General features: G+C 50.2%; 7 protein-coding genes across 7 annotated transcripts; all 7 read right to left on the reverse strand.

The window, feature by feature from the left end:
- Positions 1–297: 297 nt before the first annotated feature.
- STEHIDRAFT_65505 (DNA mismatch repair protein) lies at positions 298–4668 on the reverse strand (the record flags this gene model as incomplete). The annotated part of the gene is made up of 23 exons (XM_007308675.1): positions 298–597; positions 661–728; positions 797–978; positions 1045–1090; positions 1151–1196; positions 1260–1427; positions 1477–1520; positions 1577–1600; positions 1663–1758; positions 1819–1880; positions 1946–2009; positions 2064–2235; positions 2342–2602; positions 2690–2782; positions 2850–2957; positions 3025–3086; positions 3170–3287; positions 3352–3518; positions 3587–3685; positions 3745–3886; positions 3953–4174; positions 4233–4576; positions 4635–4668. The coding sequence occupies 23 exons, from the start codon at positions 4666–4668 to the stop codon at positions 298–300; spliced, it is 2922 nt and encodes a 973-aa protein (XP_007308737.1).
- Positions 4669–5813: 1145 nt separating this feature from the next.
- STEHIDRAFT_171670 (uncharacterized protein) lies at positions 5814–7418 on the reverse strand. The gene is made up of 6 exons (XM_007308972.1): positions 7227–7418; positions 7054–7166; positions 6779–6990; positions 6528–6717; positions 6390–6470; positions 5814–6336 (listed from the first exon to the last, which is right to left on the reverse strand). Exons 1-6 carry the CDS (start codon positions 7403–7405, stop codon positions 5882–5884), a joined length of 1230 nt encoding a protein of 409 aa, XP_007309034.1. The 5' UTR covers positions 7406–7418; the 3' UTR covers positions 5814–5881.
- A 251-nt stretch (positions 7419–7669) lies between these two features.
- On the reverse strand, positions 7670–9194 carry STEHIDRAFT_103598 (uncharacterized protein; the record flags this gene model as incomplete). The annotated part of the gene is made up of 4 exons (XM_007308973.1): positions 8767–9194; positions 8469–8709; positions 8313–8409; positions 7670–8256 (listed from the first exon to the last, which is right to left on the reverse strand). Exons 1-4 carry the CDS (start codon positions 8922–8924, stop codon positions 7670–7672), a joined length of 1083 nt encoding a protein of 360 aa, XP_007309035.1. The 5' UTR covers positions 8925–9194.
- Positions 9195–10309: 1115 nt separating this feature from the next.
- STEHIDRAFT_124897 (uncharacterized protein) lies at positions 10310–11664 on the reverse strand. Its single transcript, XM_007308974.1, has 4 exons — positions 11246–11664; positions 10965–11144; positions 10484–10894; positions 10310–10429 (listed from the first exon to the last, which is right to left on the reverse strand). The coding sequence occupies exons 1-4, from the start codon at positions 11641–11643 to the stop codon at positions 10375–10377; spliced, it is 1044 nt and encodes a 347-aa protein (XP_007309036.1). The 5' UTR covers positions 11644–11664; the 3' UTR covers positions 10310–10374.
- Positions 11665–12645: 981 nt separating this feature from the next.
- STEHIDRAFT_124898 (uncharacterized protein) lies at positions 12646–14540 on the reverse strand. The gene is made up of 4 exons (XM_007308975.1): positions 14251–14540; positions 14052–14187; positions 12997–13992; positions 12646–12929 (listed from the first exon to the last, which is right to left on the reverse strand). The coding sequence occupies exons 1-4, from the start codon at positions 14483–14485 to the stop codon at positions 12800–12802; spliced, it is 1497 nt and encodes a 498-aa protein (XP_007309037.1). The 5' UTR covers positions 14486–14540; the 3' UTR covers positions 12646–12799.
- Positions 14541–14865: 325 nt separating this feature from the next.
- Positions 14866–16825, reverse strand: STEHIDRAFT_85498 (uncharacterized protein; the record flags this gene model as incomplete). Its single annotated transcript, XM_007308976.1, has 6 exons — positions 16769–16825; positions 16493–16713; positions 16063–16442; positions 15789–16011; positions 15410–15732; positions 14866–15350 (listed from the first exon to the last, which is right to left on the reverse strand). Coding segments are annotated over exons 2-6 (1431 nt in total), but the record flags the coding sequence as incomplete, so codon positions are not given.
- A 2688-nt stretch (positions 16826–19513) lies between these two features.
- On the reverse strand, positions 19514–21935 carry STEHIDRAFT_65902 (uncharacterized protein; the record flags this gene model as incomplete). Its single annotated transcript, XM_007308704.1, has 9 exons — positions 19514–19859; positions 19913–20013; positions 20086–20612; positions 20712–20805; positions 20876–21048; positions 21194–21299; positions 21490–21567; positions 21625–21680; positions 21746–21935. 9 exons carry the CDS (start codon positions 21933–21935, stop codon positions 19514–19516), a joined length of 1671 nt encoding a protein of 556 aa, XP_007308766.1.
- Positions 21936–21987: the final 52 nt, after the last annotated feature.

The following is a 21987-nucleotide window of genomic DNA, read 5'->3' on the forward strand; positions in this document are numbered from 1 at the left end:
CGTGTCGTGCTCGAGGATGTCCACGACAGGTTGCTTCGCAGTAACGATATTAAACTCCTCAATCCGTTTGTGATGAGCCGTATCGTATGATCTGTCAGTTTTGGGGGTACTCCGGATCGAAGGTAATAGAGCCAGCAATCGACAAGCGCCAGGGCCACAATGCACAATACGCGGAGTCGCGAGTTCAAGAAAGCAATACGAAAGCGTGCAAGTATAATACAGGAATTAAAAAGCGAGCGACGTACTATACACCGTCCCAGCGACGACGGCTAGAGGCGATTGAATCGAGTTCTCCACTTATAGAGTAGCCAACAACTTCTGCACCCACGCGTTACCCTCAATCCGTGGCGCGAATTCCTTCATACATTCTCGCAACTCCTCGACTTGCTTTTCCGGCGACATCTCTGCGTCATCCATCACAATGTCTCCGTCATCGAGCTGTGCAGGGTATACGGATGTTCGTGAGGCCCAGGTTTTGAGCATCTCCTCGACGATCTTGATGCCTTCTTCCGTGACTTCTGGTGGGAGGTCTGCCTCTGAATTTGAGGCGTCGTCGGTGTTGAAGTCTTCGAGTTCGTCGGCTTTCCGCTTGGCCAGCTATAGTTGAGACGTCAGTACCGTATAAATTGGGGAAAATAATCGAAAACATTTGAGACTCACCCTGACCACGGACTCTGGGAAGTTCGCAAGTTCGGCCACATGTATACCAAAGCTCTGATCGCAGACGCCTACAAGTCAGACACCGGTCAGCTACCTATATTCCCCTGCATATCGAAAGGTGACACAGAATACGTACCAGGCTCGACCTTGTACAGCAGGGTGATATCTCTTTCCTTCGACTTCGACGTCTCATCGGCTTTAGAAACGTGCGCCACTACGTGCAAATTCTTGACGTGCGAAAGCTCTTGATCAAGTGCCGTCAATTCGTGGAAGTGGGTAGCGAAGAGGCAGAAGGCGTGGATCTGTGAAGCTATATGTCTGTTGACGATTTATCAGTAACTTGAGCCGCCAAGCAGTGGGGGAAAATAAGGCTCAAAAACGTACTCTGAAATAGCCCACGCAAGACCAAAGCCATCGTATGTCGAGGTTCCTACGCCGAAGATGATCAGATGAAGGCCAAATAAATTGTTACGGAAGAAGTGTGTCTCACCCCTTCCCAGCTCGTCGATGATGATTAAGGAATCCTTTGACGCAGACTATTCAAGCAATGGTCAGTCGCTATAGCACACTCTCAAAAAGTCACAACAACTTCTCCGCACCTTCAGAATGGTAGCGGTCTCCAACATCTCCGCCATGAATGTCGAAATTCCCTTGAGCTGACTGTCTCCTGCCCCCACACGACAAAGAATAGAGTCGAAGATCGGGATTTGGGCTTCTGAACAAGGAACGAAGGAGCCGGTTTGGGCCATGAGGGCGATGACGCCGATCTTGATTGCGGATGTTCAGTAAAGTGGAGATGGGCGAGAGAAATTACACTACCTGGCGAATGTATGTACTTTTGCCACCCATGTTTGGTCCGGCTGTTTGTCGTAGACGAATTAAATTGTGGTCGTGACAAAAAAAAGGATAAACTTACTGATGATCTGGAACTCGCTCTCATCTACACGTCAATTTTCGGAGTTAGCTCCTAGTCAGCACTAATGTGAATGATAAGACACCTACTCTTGATCATCTCGACATCGTTCGGTATAAAACTCATGTCGTCTTGGACTTCTAAACAAGGATGGCGGGCTTCCTTCAGGATAAGGTCTCCGGTTCCTGGGCATCCCAATGTCAGTACCGTGAAGACATATAGAAAGAGATGGCATATATATTCACCCATGTCGACAATAGTAGGCTTGACATATGCTTCTGGAGCGTTGGCGGCGACTTGTGCGAAGCTAGCGCAGAAGACGTTTCAGCATTCGAGCTCAATACCTACGGGGACAGGGGAGCGATGCCATACCTCAAGATAACGTCTAAATGCGCTAGCACGCCATTCAGGGCCTCCAATACCGGTGCATAAGTCGCTATGGTCCCGACTTCGGCTCAGTGAAAGATTATAAAGGTGCAACTGAACCTACCGGCAATGCTGACGACCTCTTTCACGAGGCTGCTTTGTGTCCTCGAGTACCTCTCCGTCGACTCCTGATAGTCGGTCGCGTGTTCCTTGAGAGTGGCTGTTGTGAAATGTACACCGGCCTTGACAGTCCCTAGTTCGATGTACTTCCGCTTTCCGTTGATGGCCCTCGCGTCCTTCAAAGCCAGTCCGCGTATACGCCAAGCATTGACGCCGATTCAACACAAAATCGGTCAACAAACTGGACCAGGAAAGACTCAAACCAGGTATGACCAAACTCACGTTCTTAGTCAACCTGAAGCAATACCCATAAGTCTGTGTGTTCTCCAACCTCAACTTCTTATCCAGCTCCAGACCAAGGTCCCTCCCGACCTCTTTATGCTCCCGATCCAAACCCTCGAGCGCCTCTTTCAAAGCGGAGGCGATGTTCATGAGTTTCTGGTCGTAATCTGGCTTGATGACGTATTTATGCTGTTCGAGTTGGGAGAGGTCAAGCGTCTGTTCAACCATGTCGGCGTAGTTGGACAGGGAGGTGGCGTGTTTCTATATTGATGAAGTTCAAAAAGGCGGTTGGCGCGATGTGAATAAGGAACAGTTGACAGTGACTATGTTGAAAAGGGAAGACAGTACCTCGAAATGTTCCAGGTAGGTCTCTTGGATGAGGTCTCTACTTCGGTCAGATTTATAATCTACCGCCTTCAGGTTCTCTATCAAGCCACTGAGCTGTAGGATGTCCAAGCCGTATAATGAGTCGAGATTACGGAAGACTATGAGAGCGTGACGATTATACCTTCAGCACAGCCTGATAAACGCGCACGACGTCCTCCAAGGACGCCACGGATTTTTGGAACCGTTTACAAATACGGTGCATGTCGGGCATGAGTTTCATGAAGTCATCCTGGGAGGTGTACCATGCCGCTGATTAGCTTTCGAGGAGCTTGGGACAGGGTAGGCGAAAAGATTACTTGGAGTGTACGCCTCGCATTCAGGTCATCGACAAAGGTCTCTACAAGATCCTGTCGTTTCACTAAGTTCAGGGGCAGGGAGTCCGCAAAGAGGTCAGCAAGGTTTACGAGCAGAACAGTTATTGAACATGTTGAAGACACGTACGAATCTCGTGGCGATTGACAAGCGGTTGCTTCAGCCAACTTCCAAGCATCCTCGTCCCTTGCGCCGTCTTGCATTTATTCAACAATCCCAGCAAAGTCGTATTCCTGGTCGCCGTGCCCTATATATGCCACGTATTAGTACCGAGCTGAGACCAAAGCCGCGCAAGTACGCACGCCACCGACTTCGACGAGGTTTAGAGCCCGGAGAGCACTGGCGTCTAGGCGCATATATTGGCCGAGATCGTGCGTATAGATAGTCCATGCTCCATGGTTTGAAGTGTCGGCAAGGAGGTTCAGATAAGTCAGAAGAGCGGTCAGAGCTGCAGGCGCTGTTGGAAGGCTGAGCTGGGCTGGACAGGTAGAAGAAAGGCGTGAACTGAGGCAATCGTGGTGCGACATATTGGCAGAGGAGACGCACGAATGGAACTAGATGCGTCGCCCGTGGCTGATGGAACGGCGTCTGGTTTTGTCAGAAGTCTTGTGAGGTCTTCTTGAATATTCTTAGCGGTGAATTCGCCTTGTGAGATATTGAGTTCAGAGTTCTACTGTCCGTAGATGACGAATAGATATACTGACTTGGTTTTCGCTCGGTGATGACTACGCCACACCGATCCAACACTTCTTTCAGCTTTCTGAGGTCGAAGTCTCTGTCCGTCGTGCCACTCGCTGTCCCGGTGGTGACCAGAGCCTCCTTCACGCCCAGCTGGACGACGAGGGTCTGTCCAAGAGACACAATCATATCAACACTCTCGCGACTCGGATAATGATAGTATATGAGACGGACCTCGGTATTCGAGAATAGATCGTTGTCTACAAAGTCAGATACGCCAAGCTGACGGACACTTGAGTCTGCAAAAGCAATACCGACAGTCTTGCTCTTCGACTTCGGAGCCCCTGGAACGGCTGGAGTTGACGCTAGCTTGATAGCCATGACCATAGGTGCGGACATCACATCTGTATCCACAAACAGCAGATCCTCTACCGCCTGTAAGTTTCCTGGCGAAGCCTTTCCAGCCATATTTTGAGCACGTCGGGAATAGAGACTGAAACGATACCATGCACACCTCTTTGTCTAGTCTGAACTTCGATACCTTCTTTCCTGTCCCCTCTGGCATCCATATCTCTACTTTGAGCTGCTTGATCGTCAAAGCATCTCTCAAGAATGTTTTTGCCACACTGTCCCTAAGGTTTACGCTAGGCAGTCCACCCGTTCGTCCTCCTGCGCCGAGATACTTGAGCACGGAGTTTGTATGAAAGACATGCTGCGCAATGTAGAGCGCGTCGGCACCGTGCGCGGTATAAAATTCTCCGTTGTTTCGCGCGAACAGGCGTACTGTGCCGTCAGTCTCTGGTGATTTTGGAGGAAGGGTGGAGAACCATTTGCAGAAGCCGGGGTCAACATTCGTGTCTGAAAGACGCGGTGAAGTCAGATGGAAATATTAAAGATACCATTACAATGAGCTGACCGAGATCATTGTCCTCCTTCTCCTTCCCATACATTAGAGCCATGTTACCTGTTTGATAACGATTGGAGATATATTTTGTTGTTGTAATGAAGTGAGCAGAGAAAGTGGAAATTGAGAGTTGAGACGCGTCGCGAGTCGCGACCCAACGCGTGTCTGACATAATACCCTAACCTAGGGCTGCCACGTCAAACTTTGCTTCCGTCTGCTTCCGTCCATAACTGGATTTTGCTTAACCTCCACCTCAACCAACTGATGGCTGAGGATCATCCAATGTATTGCTGCTTCTTTAACGACCATACATCGTATATCAGACTGAGTATATCCAATATTTTTGGAGTGTCCTGAGTTCGATCACTTGTCGCGAAGCTACAATGGAATCATCGAATCTTATCTCAAGGGAACGACTGTCTTCCCGTCCTTAGGTCTGACTGTGGGAGACTAATGCAAACCCCGTCCATATCTTCAGCCCATTTATCTATGTCCACCTGGATGACACTGATAAGAAGCCTAGTTAGACTCGGGTGGCATGTCATGGCGCCCGAGTCTAACAAGGCTTGGATCGGGCCGGATCTTCGCCTTCGACCTCGCCTTCGTATCCCTTCCTCTTCTTCACTACCAGCTCACTGCCTCGGGACCTCCTCCGTCGTCATCATCGGAAAGATCCCGACGCCCCTCCCTCCGACTTCCCCCTCCCTCAGCCTGGGCCCTTGACGCAAGACCTTGTCCCTCGAGCCTCTGCCGCCGGCTGCCCGCCAGACAACTCGCTCTGCGCCGCCGTTCACGATGCGCCACACACCCTCCGCTCCCTCTGCCTTTCGCGTCTATGTAGCATAATCTCTTGTAGGCCTCTTGTCGAGTATATTAATACATCTTGTTTCTCTGGATTTTGTACTGTCCGCATGCACTGATGTGTTGTTGTCACTCGCCAACCCCGCTGTACTGTGGTGTTCAAGTGGCGTGTACCCTGTGTGCGAGGGCTCTCTTTGCAACCTCCGACTAGTCAAACACTCTGGAAGTACATCATGCAACAAATCTAGAGAGTTGGCTGCATCTGTGTGTGTCTTTAACCTCTCAATGACATGTAGATCCATCAGTGGGTGTAAGTGCTCTGGGCCACAGTGCCACACGAGACATCGAGCCACCAGTGGGCTAATTGCCTCGTCGTGTGGTCCAATTCCAGGCTATCACTCTGGGACTACAACCCATAGATATATTTTTACGGGAGGAAAGCAGTATTCTAGACTACTCTATCCACTCGAAGTAATTCCCTCGCCCATATGCTCATCGGGAACTGTCTCTTGGCTAGTCGGCGTCTTCCTCTTCTTTGACCTCGACTTTGACGACCCCGCACTCTTGTTCGCAGCCTCCTTTACAGCTTCATTCGCTTTCTTCCTCGCCTTCTTCGTCTGAGCTGAAACACCACTCACACGCATCTCGTCTTGTGCCGCCTTCCACTCAACATCAGACAGCTCCCTCCAGTGAACTCTACCATGCGTTACATCGTAATGCAGGTTCTTGTACTCGTCGATGTGGCGGAACTGGTTGGGATTGATGAGATCGCCACTCTCAGTCCTCTGGTCGAGAGGATAACCGACGAGCTCGAGACCGTGTTCTGCGCGAAATTGCCGATACTTCTTGTACGCTATCTGTGTTGGTGCGTCCTCGCTAGATTTGTCGGGATTCTTCTGGAGCCAAAGGACTCCTGGGTAATAAATGAGTGTTGTATACACAGAGGCTCGCCAATGGATTACTCACTGAACAGGTCACGAATCGTACAAACGATTTGTGACTTGTAAGCCGCCTTCTTTCCGTCCGCACCGGTTGCTGCCAATGCACCTACGCAAGATATGATCAAAACAGTTTGTTTATGGTTGTCCTCGGAAAGGTACGTACCTTCTACTCCAGATATGATGAAACCTTCGGCCTTCAAGACGAGCTTGTCGAAGGTACCCTTGGTGACAGCAAGCATGGCCTGACGCATAGCAGGAGAGGCACTAACCAACGCGGGGAAGTTATCCATAGCGATACGTTTGCAGACCACAACGGCGTATTCCATTTCAGCCCTCTCGAAACACCCTGAAAGCTAAGATTGAAGTACAGTAAATGTATCTTCAATTTCTAGATTTAAGCGGTGCAAGACGTACCTCCCTATCCACAGTCTCGAAGGTATGTTGTATATCAGCCTGAACCTGATTCTCGCTCACCCACTTCACCCGAGGTTTTGCAAGCGCATCACGATGCTTCTTGAGCGCTTCCAGCTCAGCCTCTCGTTCTTCTTCATCCTGCTCTTCGGTGTCCATTTGCGCTGCAGCTTCTTTCGCGAGTGCCGCGAGCGCGTCACGTCCTAGAACTTGGCCTACAGGTATGTCTTCGTATCAGCAAGCTCAATATAGACACCACATTGAGCACAGAAACTCACCATTCTCTTTCGCTGCTTTGCTAAGGGCATGGACCTTCGCGTTGAACGCGTTCGGAGCGCGTGTCTTCTTCTGATATCCATCGGTGACCAAGCGCTTGACATGTATCTCATTTCTTTAGAACCTCATACTTCGTGAGTTGTACCTATTATTATAAAATATTAAAGTAACTCACATCCCTAGACGTTCTGCAAGTGCAGCGGTCTCTAGCTGCACCAGGTCCCTGATCTTATCAATACCCTCGTGCAACTCCTTGGTAGATTTTTTAGCTGCCTCCTTCGACGCGTAATTTCGCTTGCCTTTCTTCTTCGGAGGAAGGACCGAGATATTCACGTTCTGGGAGGGAGGATCCATGGAGCAGCGAACGATGGACAGCACAAGGAGGTGGTTTGGGCTGACTAAACAGCAGGCAGAGGTAGCACGCATCGGAGTCGGGCTCTCAAATCCTGGGCTTTTCAAATACCTTGACAGTCTTTGGGGATGGATGAGTGGCACCATAATAAATACCAGTAGACGCATATTTAAATAAACCAGTAGCTGAATATTTAGATACACGACTGTATCTTTAGGATGGACACACAGACGAACAAGACAGAAAAAAATATGATTGTGCTACGTTTAAACCGAGTCCTTCACAAGTTCCGCCACCTGCGCCTGCTCTTGCTCGACCAACCACCTTCGATCATCCAGCAAAGTCTCCGGTGTGGAAAGAAGATCCCAGCCCTCCTTCCACCGAAGCTCAGCATCTCCGTCAAGTTCCCTTCGCTGATCCTCCGAGAGTGTACACGCCGGTACGAAACCATGACGGACCCACCGATAGAGCCCACCTGGGCAGAACTGCGTGATGCTGTAACGAGACTCCCCCTCACGAATCGGGATGTTGCAGTGCCGGATGCTGGCGGAGGAAAGAACTATCGTTGATCCAGGAGGAAACCGAATGACGAGCTTGAGGTCCTCCAGGACAAGATGCCCGCCCTTGTCGGGGTCGAAGTTACCAGCCGAGGTAATTTCACAGGGGACGCGAGGGCAATTGCCGGGGTCGGTGTGGAACTTCGTTACTGTGGATGGGCCGAGATTCAAACCACAGGCGGGGTAGACGCTACGACCGGGGAAGTTCATCTTGAGCTCCGGTTGATTCTTGCAAATCGCGTCCATGTTTGTCTTGAGTTCGTGATAGATGAGGGGATAGTGTGCGGCCAACAGCTCTGCAACCCTGCGTTAGACACATGATTGAGTGTGAAGGAAAAGGAAGAGTACTCACCATTTTGAAAGGCCACGATGCGGTGAATGTCGTGGTTGCTCAACAACTCGTCGACCATGGGCATCTGTGACGACTTGTGGCTCAGAGTGAGAGGAGTCTGGAAGACTTGGAATGAGCCGAGGAAAGCGAAATCGACAGAACGAGAAAGGGACGCACCTTCGCCCCACTGCCACGCGTGATACCGATACTCTTGGAATAATATGGACCACGGCGATTCTCTTTCTCCTTCGAAGAGAAGGTGGAACCATACCGCTGGCGAATATCCTCGAGGAATTCCGCCAGACGCTTGTGGCCCGCGTCCCACGTCTTCGACGGGTCCTGATTGGCAGGATCGACCGGTTTGCCGCCACAAACGATCGCAATCTTTTTCGAGGAGTCAAGAATTTGCGTAGTTGTACTTGAAGTGTGTGTTAGCCAGCCGAAAGAAGAAAGAAGGAGAGAAAAAGAAACGCACATTCCATCGAAAGCAAAATACGAATAACGCTTCTTGGCTGCGCTCGCCAAGGTGACAGACACATCGGCCTTCACCTTATTCTTCGAACACCCCTTCCCCTTCTTCGCTGAACCTCCAATTTTGCCGGTATCGCCTCCGCTGACCGCGCCAAAGTCCATGACGCTGAAGTCTCCGGACACGAAATGGGACTCTGCGTGCCGACCAATGAAAGCCTCACCATGAATAGGCAACCCACCCTCCCTTCTCCTCTCTGCAATATCCTCTCTCTTCTTCTTGTCCTTTCTTGCTCGATTAGCAGCCCTTGCGCTGGGGCTACGCGCACGCTTCGACGGAATCGACGAGCCTTCATCTTGAAGTCTGGACCGCGAGTCGGGCGGTACAGAGGAAGGGGGAGATGTGTTTGGCGAGGGTAGGGTAACGTGGTTGAACTGGGAGCCGGAGAATGATGTCGGTAAGAGGATCCGGCCGGCAAAGAGAGACTGAACATCGGGTTCAACAGTGTCGTCGTCTTCGAGATCGGAGAGGTCTTCATCCAACTGGGTGTCGGTGGTGGCGTCGAGAAGAGGGCTAGCCGGCGGGGTTGCGAATGGGCTTTGCGGCGGGTCGAAATCGGGGAGGTCGTCCTCGTCGATGTCATCTGCAGGCTCAGATCGGAGGTCATTGGGGTCTTCGCTGGCCTCCCTCTCACCCTCCATGTCATCGCGCTGATGGGCATGCCTCCAAGCGGCTTGGTAGTCAAAGCTCGTTCGCAGAAGTACAGGCGGGGGTCCGAACTGCTGGCCAGCATGAGCAGGTGCTCGGGGGCGCAGGAAGTAAGGTTTCATCCTTCCCGAAAAAAAGAAATAAGTAAGAAACCGTCTTTTGGAATGTCGGAAAGAAAAGTGAAGTGGAAATGTGATGGGCTTGCCGTCGTGTCGGAGCCAGGTAGCCTCATTCACGACGGTTTGCACCAAGAACAAAAGTGAAGCGGCAATGTGATGGGCTTGCCGTCGTGTCGGAGCCAGGTAGCCTCATTCACGACGGTTCGCACCAAAAACACTAGCCTGGCAAGGAGAGAAAGTAAGATGTATCGAACGCACCGTGAAAATGATGTTCGAAAAGCCCACGGGGCTGCAAAGAGAATCAGATATTGTCAGTGGGGCGCTCACCGCGAAGAACGATGAACAAGGTGAGCCTAAGCGAATGCCGTAACATTTGATGAACTCGCCGTCGCGTCGGAGCCTGGGAAGCCTCATTCACGACGGCTTATAGGGTGCTTCGAAAGAAGAAGAAAAAACAGAGGAGATATTGAGGGACTCACCGCGATGATTTGCAGAGTATTTGGTGAGGTTCAGAGACGACGCGGGGGTCAAGGGGGAAAAGCAAGGGAAGATAACGAAAATTGAAGCCAGCGCGACCGGTATCCGGCCGCGCCGGATTATATTAGTCAGCGGTGCCACTTAGTGGCCCTGCAGGAATAAGAGCCTCCAAGGTGTTCGGGTTGCTGCTGATGTGTGCACACATAAGAATAAATCATAATTGTCCTCTATTACTGGACCAAACCGTCAAAGCAGAGATAAAAAAAGAAAGAGGGAAGAACCGCAGACATAAACTTGCCACAAGGCATTCCTATATAAACATACCCAACTTCGGGTACACCCTATGAAACTCGCGTGTGTTCATACTGTAAAAATAGCGGGTTAGGAGACTTTGAAGGCCATGAAACTCAGTTACATACCTTCTCTTGTCATCAAAAATGAGGATGTGATCCTCAGCCGCTGCCCAAAACGCTGCCATGCCTTGCTGAAGAAGGTCAATGAGCTGGTGGTACCCTGCGACCTGACGACACAGCTGCAAGTGCAGGCCCCTGTCCTTCAGGCTGCAGACTTCGGTGAACTTCTCCACCCTCTCGACCATATCGGCGTGCTTCTTACAGATGTCGTCGTAGAGTTCTTGGGGGCCTTTCATCTTTGGGAACTTCGTACGTCGCTTCGAGGGGTCGTTACCAGCGAATGAAGAAGGATGGGTGTGCCGGAGTCCGACTAGTTGTGCCACAAGCAAATGGTTTTCGAGCTCCATCATCGGGTCGATATCATCTTGCAAAGTGACGAAAGCTTCCTTCATCGCAATCTTGGGCGGATCATAAATACTGTGGAGAGGACACAGGAACGTACATGAGTAACACAATAGCCTAAGAACCAGAGAGAAACACTACATACCAGCGTTCACCGTTCCACTCACGAAGGCGGATCGCCTTTAATTCCTCTAATCGTGCTGCTCCGACCTTGCGACGGGGACGCATCTTCTCCCAATAATGCTCAAAGTTCCGGCTGCTTGTGCGGACGAAGTCGTAGTACTCTTTGAACTTCGTCGTCCGGACTCGGTTGTCTAGTTCAGGCCTTGTAAACCGCGATGATAAGTAAACCATTCTAGATTAAGCGCAAAAAAAACGTAGGCAAGAAAGTTGGACACAAAAAAGTGGATCAAGACAGGGACTTACGCGTTCGGATTGGCCCAATATTCTTCTGCGTTCACAGGATACGTTTCGTCAAAGTTGAGCGCGTTGAGGTCAGGGTCCTTATGGGGTGCAACCGTGTACTTTCCCTTCCTCGCCGGTGAGTTCAACCACTGCTCTACAGCCCACTCATCGTATACCTCGGCTGCACTCTTCTCATCATGAAACCATGGCTTGGGTTTCGTTGTGACCGTAACAATGTCGTCCTTTGCGTATGGCTTCTGAACCAGAGACGGACTAGCTGGAGCTCTCTGGCCTATAGCAGGCATGCTCTGGCGCGGCCTCCTCAAAGGAGCACGAAGATGAGGTGCTGCCAGAGGCGAGGGTAGAACACCTCTGGAGCGAGAGTTGCTAGTAGGTGTCTTTGAGGTATCTTTGGGCATGATAGGCCAGGTGTACTGCGGGAGACAGAACGATGGGGACAAAAATTGCCACGACGATAAGGACGCAACAAGGAGCGGAGTGTCGGAGTCAGAGAATGGAAGTTGCCGATGTAGTACAAGCTGGCGAGGGTGAGATCAAGGTCGACGAGTTTGTTGACCACAAGAAATAAAACACTGAGTAGAAGCAGCAACCGAGAGGCCCAAGACATGTAGAATAACACCAAAGTTCAGGCTAAGTTACCACAAGAGCTCATCAGGGGAAAGTGGAGGAAATATTGTGTAGCCATGCGAAATGGCGAAGTGGCGGTGGTCGCACTCAGCGTTCCCGACATCAAAAACAATGTCCAGGAGGAGTTCACATCATCCTAAAAACGAGAAAATATTTGTATGAGTTGATTTCATGTATATAAAAAGAGCTGTAACTTATTTATCAAAGCTGTAATATGTGCCGATATGAAAGTGCACAAAAGAGACCTGAAGACGTTCAAGTTTAGTATTGCGCACAAGAACCTCTTCCTCCGAACCTACTGTTCGAGCACATCTAAAGCAGCTTTTTATCCCACTGCACAAAAACTTATGGAGTCAACATATTTGCATGCCCGGTCAGAATAGAGGTTGTAGAACGGAAAAATCTCACATACTTGTCGAGTTATGAAGTGAGGAAGAATGGTGGGAACCGAACGTACTCACGCTGTCCAACGCAATGCCGTCATGAGAGCATACCGCTTTGTAATGTGTCCCATTATATCTCAAGATATGTTAGTGCTATGAGTTCCATATAATCAATACTCTATAAAACAGTGAGTGACATGAACTTCGTATTCCGAGCAATAATCATCGTTCAGAGTAAGTGTCTGCCCAAGCCCCTATTCTCGGGATCTGCATAAGTTGCTGTGGCGCGAAGGTCTGAGGGCCACACTTTGCAAACAGCTTTCATTTGCCGTCAATTCTCATTCTCGCACAACTACTGCAAATTATTCAGACCATATTCAAGAAAGGCATGGAATTCAGAGACGTAATCTCGTAAAGATCATGAGGGACATTAAAAAAAACGGGCCACACCACTGAGATGATTTCGGACAATTCAGTTTCACTACGAGGGGAAAAAATATAACAACAGTCGACATCCTTTGACCCAACCGAGATCATCCACCACCTACGTTGTCCTCCGCACAAATCCTCTAGCCATCCCGTACCAATACCATCGGATCGCAGCTTCATAGTCAGAGAAGATTTCGACTTCGGGGCCTCCTTGAACACGGGTGATCTGTTCATAGACGTCGTTCCTGTGTGAAAGTTAGCAATAACATCTGAGGAATGAAAAGAAACATACAGGGATGGAGATCAACTTACATTGAGCTATAGATACCGGGGACACGGCCGACATATACAACCCACCAGTGACTTCCATAGTACTGTACAGGAGGACGAGGAGGTGGGGGCAACACACGAATCGGCGGAAGATGTCCTAGCGGCGTCTCGTGCTGAGAGTTAACAGCTCGCTGCCACTCATCAAGCCCCGACGCTGTGGTATCATGAACGCGGTGGAACTCTGGATTGTATGGAGAGGGGAATCCTTGGTGAGCTTCAATATTGGCCCGCCATGTGTCCCATGTCGCTGACTGAATACCCGGATTAACGCTGACCGTACTGATATACTGGTTGATCTGGCCACTGCCTGAAGCACACTCGTCAGGCCGAAGAGGAAACACTGTATGATCAAAAGGAGGGAGCGGCTGCATGCCAGGCGGAATTGGGACGATGGGATGCTGGTGGTACCAGGGGAGCGAGCTAACGTCAGCGGGTGCAGGGGAGCGGGATGACGATGAGGGAGTGTTTGATCCATAGCGAGCAGAGGAAGGAGCGGCGGTAGGAGTACTGGGAGAACGGGCTGTGGATAATTGTGGCTGAGTGAGCTGTGGACGAGTTGGCGAGGTGATATTTGAACTAGAGGAGCCGGGGGCTGGACGAGTGGGCAATGACGGGCCATATATCTCTCCACCGAAATAACGGGCAGGTTGCGATGATGATGCAGAAATACTATGTGCAACCATCGCACGCCGAACCCTACTGATATTGGTCGTAGGTGTACTGGAGACACGGGACGTTGAAGGCGAGAGGGTCGATCTGGTATGAGTTACACCACGAGTCGGCGTCGCCGGGGAGGTAGCTGTGGACGGTGTGACTGGTGCACGAGGTGACTCAAGGATGGGTGTAGTGTGGCGACTGGGTGTACGAGGCGCTGGTGCAGGAGGTGCAGGAGGTGTGGGGCGAGCGGGAGGGGGCGGGTCATAATCAGGATCGGGAGAAGCTTGATATGACCCTCCAATATTGTACTGGTCAGGATTGCTGCATTTTCCATCAAGATTAGCATGAAAGGTAGTCGGAAAAGACATTGAACTGCTTACAAGATACGGATAATCTCATCCCGATCACACCAGACACCATAGAGGCCACTGACACGGTACAACTCCGAGCGAGAGCGGCGAGCTGAACCACTGGGAGGCTGAGGCTGAGCAACGTTCTGAGAGCTTATCTCAGCCGCTGTGCTCATTTAAGGGATGATGAGCAAAGAAAATTTCGAAAATAATACAGAAAAGAACATACTGTTCGGAGCTGGATCTATATTTTCTAGCTCCTCATCAGTGACACTACCATCTCCCCCATCGGCAGTAGACTGCTGTGATGCTTCTTGAAACTTTAGCATCTCTTGCTCGATGAGGTCGTCGTAGTACGCGTCTATCTGATCTCGAAGCAATTCGTCGTAGGTCGGCGCCTCGATATCTGAGAGCTCGTCCTCATCATCCGAGGCAGCCTTACCCTTGCCCTTCATATTCCCCATAGCTGGGAGCAGGCCGAGAGGTGATGGAGGAAAGATAAGAGAGTGCTGAGTTGACCCTCAATTCCGCATGCTCTAACCAAGTCGGAGTTCGAACATGATGTGCATAAACGGGCCGGCCGTGAGAAAGGTGCCACCACCCATATCCATACGCCCAACATACGCCCACTATGGTAGCAACCAGATCACAATAAAATACATCAATCTTGAATGTTAAAACTCTCGAACTGTGTGGCCAAACGAGCTGCATCATCACGACAGGCTTCTCTCTCTAATTCACGGGCTGCTGCTTCCCCTTCGCCCGCATCTACCGAAGTCTTTCCCTTGCCCAGTGCCTCAACCATATCCTTGCTCCATCCCATCGGTGTTCCTGATCCACCTTGTCCTGTGAATCCAGTCAGTCCCTCGATTGTGTTGAGGATGCTATGGTGGTTATTGTTGATGGCCTGGCGTCGGTTGTACTGCTCCCGGACCTCTGCAGCAAAAATGGTTTCATGACGAGTGGATAGACCGTTAATCGCATCTTCGTACGCCTTTGCATCGGCGAGAAGCCAGGTTCGAAGGCGGCGCATCTCAAGGTTGAGGCGATCGAGTTCCTCTTCAGCTCGTACAACTTTGAAGAGCCTGTTACAGACTAGTCGGTTAGCTGGCGACATCCAAGGCTTTTGTAGGATCTCGGTATCGCCATATGATTGTCGTAAGAGATCGAATTCAGCGACAAATGTAAGCTCCATGATCTTCTGTATATCTAATATTTCAGCGGGAGGGTTCATCTTGACGGCGAGGGCGTTATAATTGTTGAGAGCCGTTCGAATAGCTTGGCTGCGCGTGTTCAGATGTGCCCATACATTTTTGCGAACATTATAGCCTAGAGAGGTCTCGAGTTAGTTATAGCATATTTTGATGAAGGAATAGATATGAGCATACTCATGCCGGGGACATTTGCCTTCTGCAGCTCGAAAAGCCGCTGAACAACGAGACCTTGCAGCTTGTTCAGGGCCTGGTAGAAGTCTCGTTTCTTGATGTACTCCTCGATCTCCTTGTACTTCGGATCTGTAGGCTCCCACCGCTTTGCCACCTTCAATCTAAACTCGAAGTCGAAGACAGCTTGTTGGTGTAGAAGGAAGCGGCTCATGGCGAGCTCACGTTTGCGCTCTGCCTTGTTTGTTGCTGCAGCATCGGCGCCGTATGATACACCTGGAGTCCAGTTAGTTATCCGGAGATCTGAACGTGTCGTCTGGTATGCTTGGCTATATGTCTATAAGTTACCGGCAGTGCTAAGACAAACGTGAGAAAATAGACTTACTCTGCAGCAGACATCTCCTTGAGCTCCTTGAGGTACCCACACTCAAGAGTCCTCTCCGTCGACTCGCCCGATGTCTTCGACCTCAAATATGCAAGCTCCTCTTGAATCCATCCTTGAACGGTATCGCGGTCCAGGTCAAGACGTCGAAGTTCTCGGTCAACTTCTGGGGAGTACTCGAGAATGGTTCTGAGGGCTTGACGGTAATTGTTGAGCAAGAAGATAGCTTTCGAATAATTTAGTGACTGGACTGTAGGACTAGAGGTAAGGGACATACAAAGATTGGAGTACTTATCCTCGTCCCACTGCTGAAAGTGAAGGTCATATGCCTGAAGCCAGTGAAAACGAGATGCACTTCGGACGAGGGGTGCAACAAGATTTGAAAGTGAGAATATGCGTTCCATCCCCTCTAAATCTTCCAACCCAAAGCCGAGAGTATAAAGTGGGTGATACTCAAGTTGGCAGGTCCGATTGTGCGCCCATCCATGAAATGCATTGACTAGGATGTGGAGCTTCTGTTCTGTGGCGACTGGCCCAACAAGGCGGCTCGACTGGACTGTGGCGCTGAACGAACAGCCAATATCAAAGCCCAAGACATTGTCGGGATCGAGGTGCGTCCTCAAGAAGTCGGACACGATGGCTAGAGGATATTTTGCACTAGAAATATATTGTCAGAAAAGAGCGGACAACAGACAGAAGATACTCACAGTTCGCCACTTCGAACCATCTCACAGAATTTCAAAATGAGGCCATGGCGGCAGGCACCACCGAAGATACCTGTCTGATCCCAGCACGACAGGCTGACCTTCGTCGACTCTGGCGCTGCTGCCTTCCAGTTCTTACTGCAGTGGCTGGTCACACCATGCTCGCCGTCGGTTGGATCACCTTGTGGGTCGGAGGTATAAGCCTCGGGAAGGGGGTCCTCAATCTATTCAAGTTGAACGTTAGGTGATTTCTCAACGAACAAGAAATTCCTTCCCTACCTCGTTTGCTTCTCCATCATCAACTTCAGCAGGTGTATAGCGGCTCTTGACCTCATCCTTAAATATATCCACCTGTTCTCGAGTAAGGAAGTAGTCGGTTTTGAAGTCTCGATCGTCTTGTAGTGCTGCAGACATGAAGCGTTTGGCGGAGTTGTTTCCGTCGACGACGAACATACGAGAGAAAACTAGTTTCTTCTCATCCTCAAGCTTGTCAAGACCCTCAATATGTAGTATGTGACAGTGTGAAAGTGGACGAGTGCGAACCTTAAAGCAGCAGCAAGGACATGAATTCTTGATGCGCCAATCCTGGTCATCTCTGCCCAATACTACCCGTATCCGTTCGTCTACCTTTCGTAGAATTTGCAGGTATGCATCAAAGGCAATGGAAAACTGATCTCGCATATGAGCTTTGTATTGAACCTTGGATGCTTGTGTCAGTGGACCTACTCGTCACAGAGTAGTACACTGAGGCAAACTTGGCGTACCTTTTGAAGATCACAAAGTGCACGAACAAATGGCAAGATACCATACCTCGAGAACCGTCGGCGCAAGCGATAGTACAGCTCAAGCACTTCTAGCTCAATGGCAATCGTAGGCTCTACTGGAGATGTTCCGAGAAAGCCTATTTGAATGAGCGCCTGGTTTACGGATTGCTCGGGCTGCTGGATAACAATAATCTGTTCTCGGGCTTGAGGCACAGTCAGAAATTTAAAGAAGAGTGTGCACGTATATACTGAGGACCTACAGCGTTCACGGACAGTAGTGCAATAAAATGATGTGGGCGATTGCAAAGGAGTGCCACTGGGTGGCGATGTGAGGTTAGATGTCGGCTGATCAGAGACCGAAGCAGCGTCAGAAGAAAGGGAGTCTTTCTGCTCATTGGTGTCATGCTTGAACTTGAGGTATGCATCGGCCAAGTCTTCTATCTGGTTGTCCCAGTTGGATTGGAGGGCCTGAATGCGATCGCGGCGATTGATGGATTGTCCACGTTTGAGAAAACGGCGCATACTATTCACAAATAATTGAAAATTGTAGTCAGTTACAGTGAAGCACGACAAGATAAATAAGCAAATATACTTGTTCGTTGATGTCATGAGTGAGAATGTCCTCTGCGCCACACTAACATTTGGGCCGTACTCTCCTCCAGCATGCGATATCTCCTGCACGTTGCCACCAAACTCTTCATTATCTGTATCGGACCAATATTCATCGTCCTCGTCCTCTACTTCGTCACTGTGGTATCGAGCCACGTCTTCATAATCGATGTCCATGGGGATCGGTTCTGCCTCGTCGTTGTTGGGTATGATTGAATTAAAGGCATCAAGCATTGCAGCTGGAACATCTGGCAGAAATAAAGCTGTAATCAGAGGCTATCGTAGAACATAAATCAAGAAAAATTACGGTGAAATCCTTGCTCGCGATGTAATAAAGCCTCTTTCTCCTCCCGAGCGAGCCGGCTAAGAGACTTGACTACATCCTTGCTGGTAGTAGCACGCCGGCCAGGAGTGTAGCTTCTGATAGGTTTAGATCTCTTGATTTTTGCGTGGCTATAACGCGAGCTCATTTTGTAACCAAGGGAGAGACACTGAAGGATACTATAGTCTATTGTCTTGCAGGACCACGACTGTATCCAGTGCCACACGAGACAAGGACACACTCACTTAGATAATCAACAGTGATGGCTTACGCCACACATGCTCTTCCTGATACACACTGACATTTTTAAATGCCCCGTGAGCGAGACATCAGCGTGTGCAGACAGTAAGGAAACCAGAGAAACAATATGTATTAATCTATTCGACAAGAGGCCTACAAGAGATTATGCTACATAGACGCGAAAGGCAGAGGGAGCGGAGGGTGTGTGGCGCATCGTGAACGGCGGCGCAGAGCGAGTCTGGCGGGCAGCCGGCGGCAGAGGCTCGAGGGACAAGGTCTTGCGTCAAGGGCCCAGGCTGAGGGAGGGGGAAGTCGGAGGGAGGGGCGTCGGGATCTTTCCGATGATGACGACGGAGGAGGTCCCGAGGCAGTGAGCTGGTAGTGAAGAAGAGGAAGGGATACGAAGGCGAGGTCGAAGGCGAAGATCCGGCCCGATCCAAGCCTTGTTAGACTCGGGCGCCATGACATGCCACCCGAGTCTAACTAGGCTTCTTATCAGTGTCATCCAGGTGCTATGTCGGTCTCATGCCCATCTTGGCACCCGTGTGTACAGACGCCGCGTAGTTCCTCCCGCAGCCTCTGAAGTGTAGTGGTGCAAAAGAGAGCGGCCTCTTGTCTCAATATTTTTTCCGTGCCCAACCTTGACGTTCTTCGGGGGGTTGTGGTCGGATCCGAGGCTAGGCATGCCTACATGTCTTAGAGCTTACTTGTATGTCCTCGTAACTCCGTTCCAGAAATGCAATGGATACCTTGTCACTCTTATTTTAACGTTGGCCGAAACATCGCCGATCACTCCATCGAACGTCGTTCCAGTCCTTCAACCAGTATGATGCGAATTACACGGCGACACACGAAATAATCTCTCATTGTTCAATGGTATGTATGATTCGGGAGGATTCTATGAATCAACTGAAAGCATAAATGAGGGTGAAGTAGTTTAAAGTATACCGTCATAAATAATCAATAGTGATCAATAGCGATGGTGTTCGGAGGCAAATGGGGGGACGAAATGGTGAAAGTCCATGTAAAAATCGAACCAGAGAAAGGTTCAGGAAAATTGTCACATCAGATGGACCGTGTTCTACGATCTCAGCTCTGACCTGCTCTGCCCGAGCTTCCAAAGAACGACTTCCTCCAATTTGGACTCTTCGAGAACGGATACTCAGGCTCACCCTCCATCACAATCTTATTTGTGACAGGGTTGATCCTGAACTTCCTATCTCGAAGCGCCTTGTAAAGGTCCTCTCGGCGTTGCTGGCCATCGAGAAGGGCGGCTGTACCGGTGGAGGCAGTGAATGACGCCGCGGAGGCCAGGGTTCCTGGCTGGTGTAGGAGACGGAGGTCTTGCCGAGAGCGTTTATGGAGGAGTTGAACAACGACAGTGAATAGGCTGAGCGTGAGCATCCCAGCGGAGAGGAGGTGTACGGCGATGTCACTGAGGAATGGCGGTGAGTTGCCTTTTCACTGCCAGTCTGAGAAAGCAAATACCTCATCGTGAGCCTCTTCTGGGTGGTGGATATCCGGACATTGATTGGCTCGTTATCCTCAACGAAGTACACAAGCTTCGCCAACATCGCAAGGTATGTCCTCTGAAACACTACCAGTAAGACCATAACGCCCACGCACTGAGACCAAAAGCAAGTTTGAAAAAATACACTCACATAAACCGTCGCCGACAGCTCCGCGAACGAATTATTCGCAAACGCAGCAGTAAGTCCCTGCTGGCTCTGTTCCGCACTCTGAAACACAGCAGCGGGCAACTGCAACTGAATCGCCGTCGCCCTTGCATTCACGAACGGATCCGACACCAACTGATTTGCCGTCCAGTTCAATCCATTATACGCCCTCCCGTCCAGTGGATCGCCCGTTACGTTCCCTGCGAACTGCGTGAAGTTTTCCTCGCCGGCCGTCACGTTTCCCAGAGTGGTCACGGATGTGAGGTTCGACGAGCCGAGATCGACAGCAATGGCGACATTTTGGACCTGGATTGTGGGCGCGCAAAGTGTGACGGAGGCAGCGGCAGCAGGCTCATATGTGAAGAACCAGAAGATGACGGGCATGAAGGCTGGGTCGGAGGAGTCGAAGGCGGAGCAGTCGGGCATGATTTCGGCGCCGAAGAGGTGTACTGAGGATTTGTTGACTTCCCAGGTGAAGTTACAGCCGCTGAAGACTGCGCTGTTAGTCCAACCTTGGGCATCGGCATGCTGCAACATGTTCACATAGCCCTGTAATTGATAGCATTGAGCGTTAGACTCAAAAGGGGGTTTCTTGAGCAAGTAGGAGTAACATACGTTGTTGTCGGGTTCTCGGCATCCTGGATCGGTGAAAATGGCGGTGGTATTGGCAGTTAGATTTCCGGTGTTTGCGACATCGTAAGGAAGCTGTGTATTGTATGAAAGATCGTGTTACTCATTGAACCGGTTTTACACTGCTAAAGATCAGGAGACTGACCTCTATTTCCCCGACAGTGAAGCCGTTATGCACAAAAGGTGTGTCTCCCAGATTGTACAAAATCGATGAAGAGGCATAACCAGAGGCACCTAGGAATGCTACAAGAGACCGTTCATCATCAGTAATCACACTATATGTTGAGTATACGACATACAAGTCAAGTCTTGATACTGCTGGTTTTGATTGAGACCGATCGCTTGCAGGTTGGTAACATTCCGGTCTATAGAATGGGACGTAAGTATGGTCTTTCAAATATGACAAACGACGAGGAAATGATATACCAGGTAAAGTGAGGTAGGTGTCTTTGATGGTGAATACGGCGGCAGAGAGTGGTTGAAAGGCGAGGCAGAGAAGAACCATAAGGGAGGTGAGAATCACTAGCCAGTGCCTGTTGAAATAAGCACCCCAGAGAACCAAGGCTGAGCTGTCGGTGAGAGACATAGGTCAGCATGAAATCCATTAACAAGGTATGCCGGATACATACTGCCGTCGGGTGTAGTCCAGCAGAAGACTACTTTGACCAGGGGCATCGCCTTGAACGAGGTCAACATAAGGCTAATAACGAGACCAGTTCAGCATTATATAGGTGCTGAGCGTAAGAGAATGCCTCATACCTGCAGACGTTTGATTTCCATATCCGTCCATGTCCAAAGGCCAACGATGATCATTGCCACGCCCACCGGGGGAAGAGTCTGTCGAGCGAAATCAGAACCACCAAATCGACATCGCCTAAGAAACAAGAACCTTACATAGACATAATGCAATATGCCCTCCTCAGATGAGAATGAGGCGCTCGTAGCCCATCCTGGGAAGCGCAGAAAGAACGTGAGCGTGGGTTGGGAGCCGAGGCTTGGAAAGGACGCGTCTCACCATGCTTGCGATGACTGAAGCTCAGCGCAACTTCCAGTGTAATTGCCCCTGCCACTAGTACACAGACGAAAGGAACCCAGAACCAAGTCTTCAGCGGTGTTGGAGTCCATGCGTCCTGATCAGTGGTGGCTGTAGCACCGGAGAAAGCGAACGGTCGCCGGGAATATATTGAGAAAAGGATCGGTTTCATCAAATATTAGATCGCCGAGTTGTCAGTGGAAGCGCTGGATCGAAGCACGTGA

This window comes from Stereum hirsutum (assembly GCF_000264905.1).
Source record: "Stereum hirsutum FP-91666 SS1 unplaced genomic scaffold STEHIscaffold_16, whole genome shotgun sequence".
NCBI classification, from domain to species: Eukaryota; Fungi; Basidiomycota; class Agaricomycetes; order Russulales; family Stereaceae; genus Stereum; species Stereum hirsutum.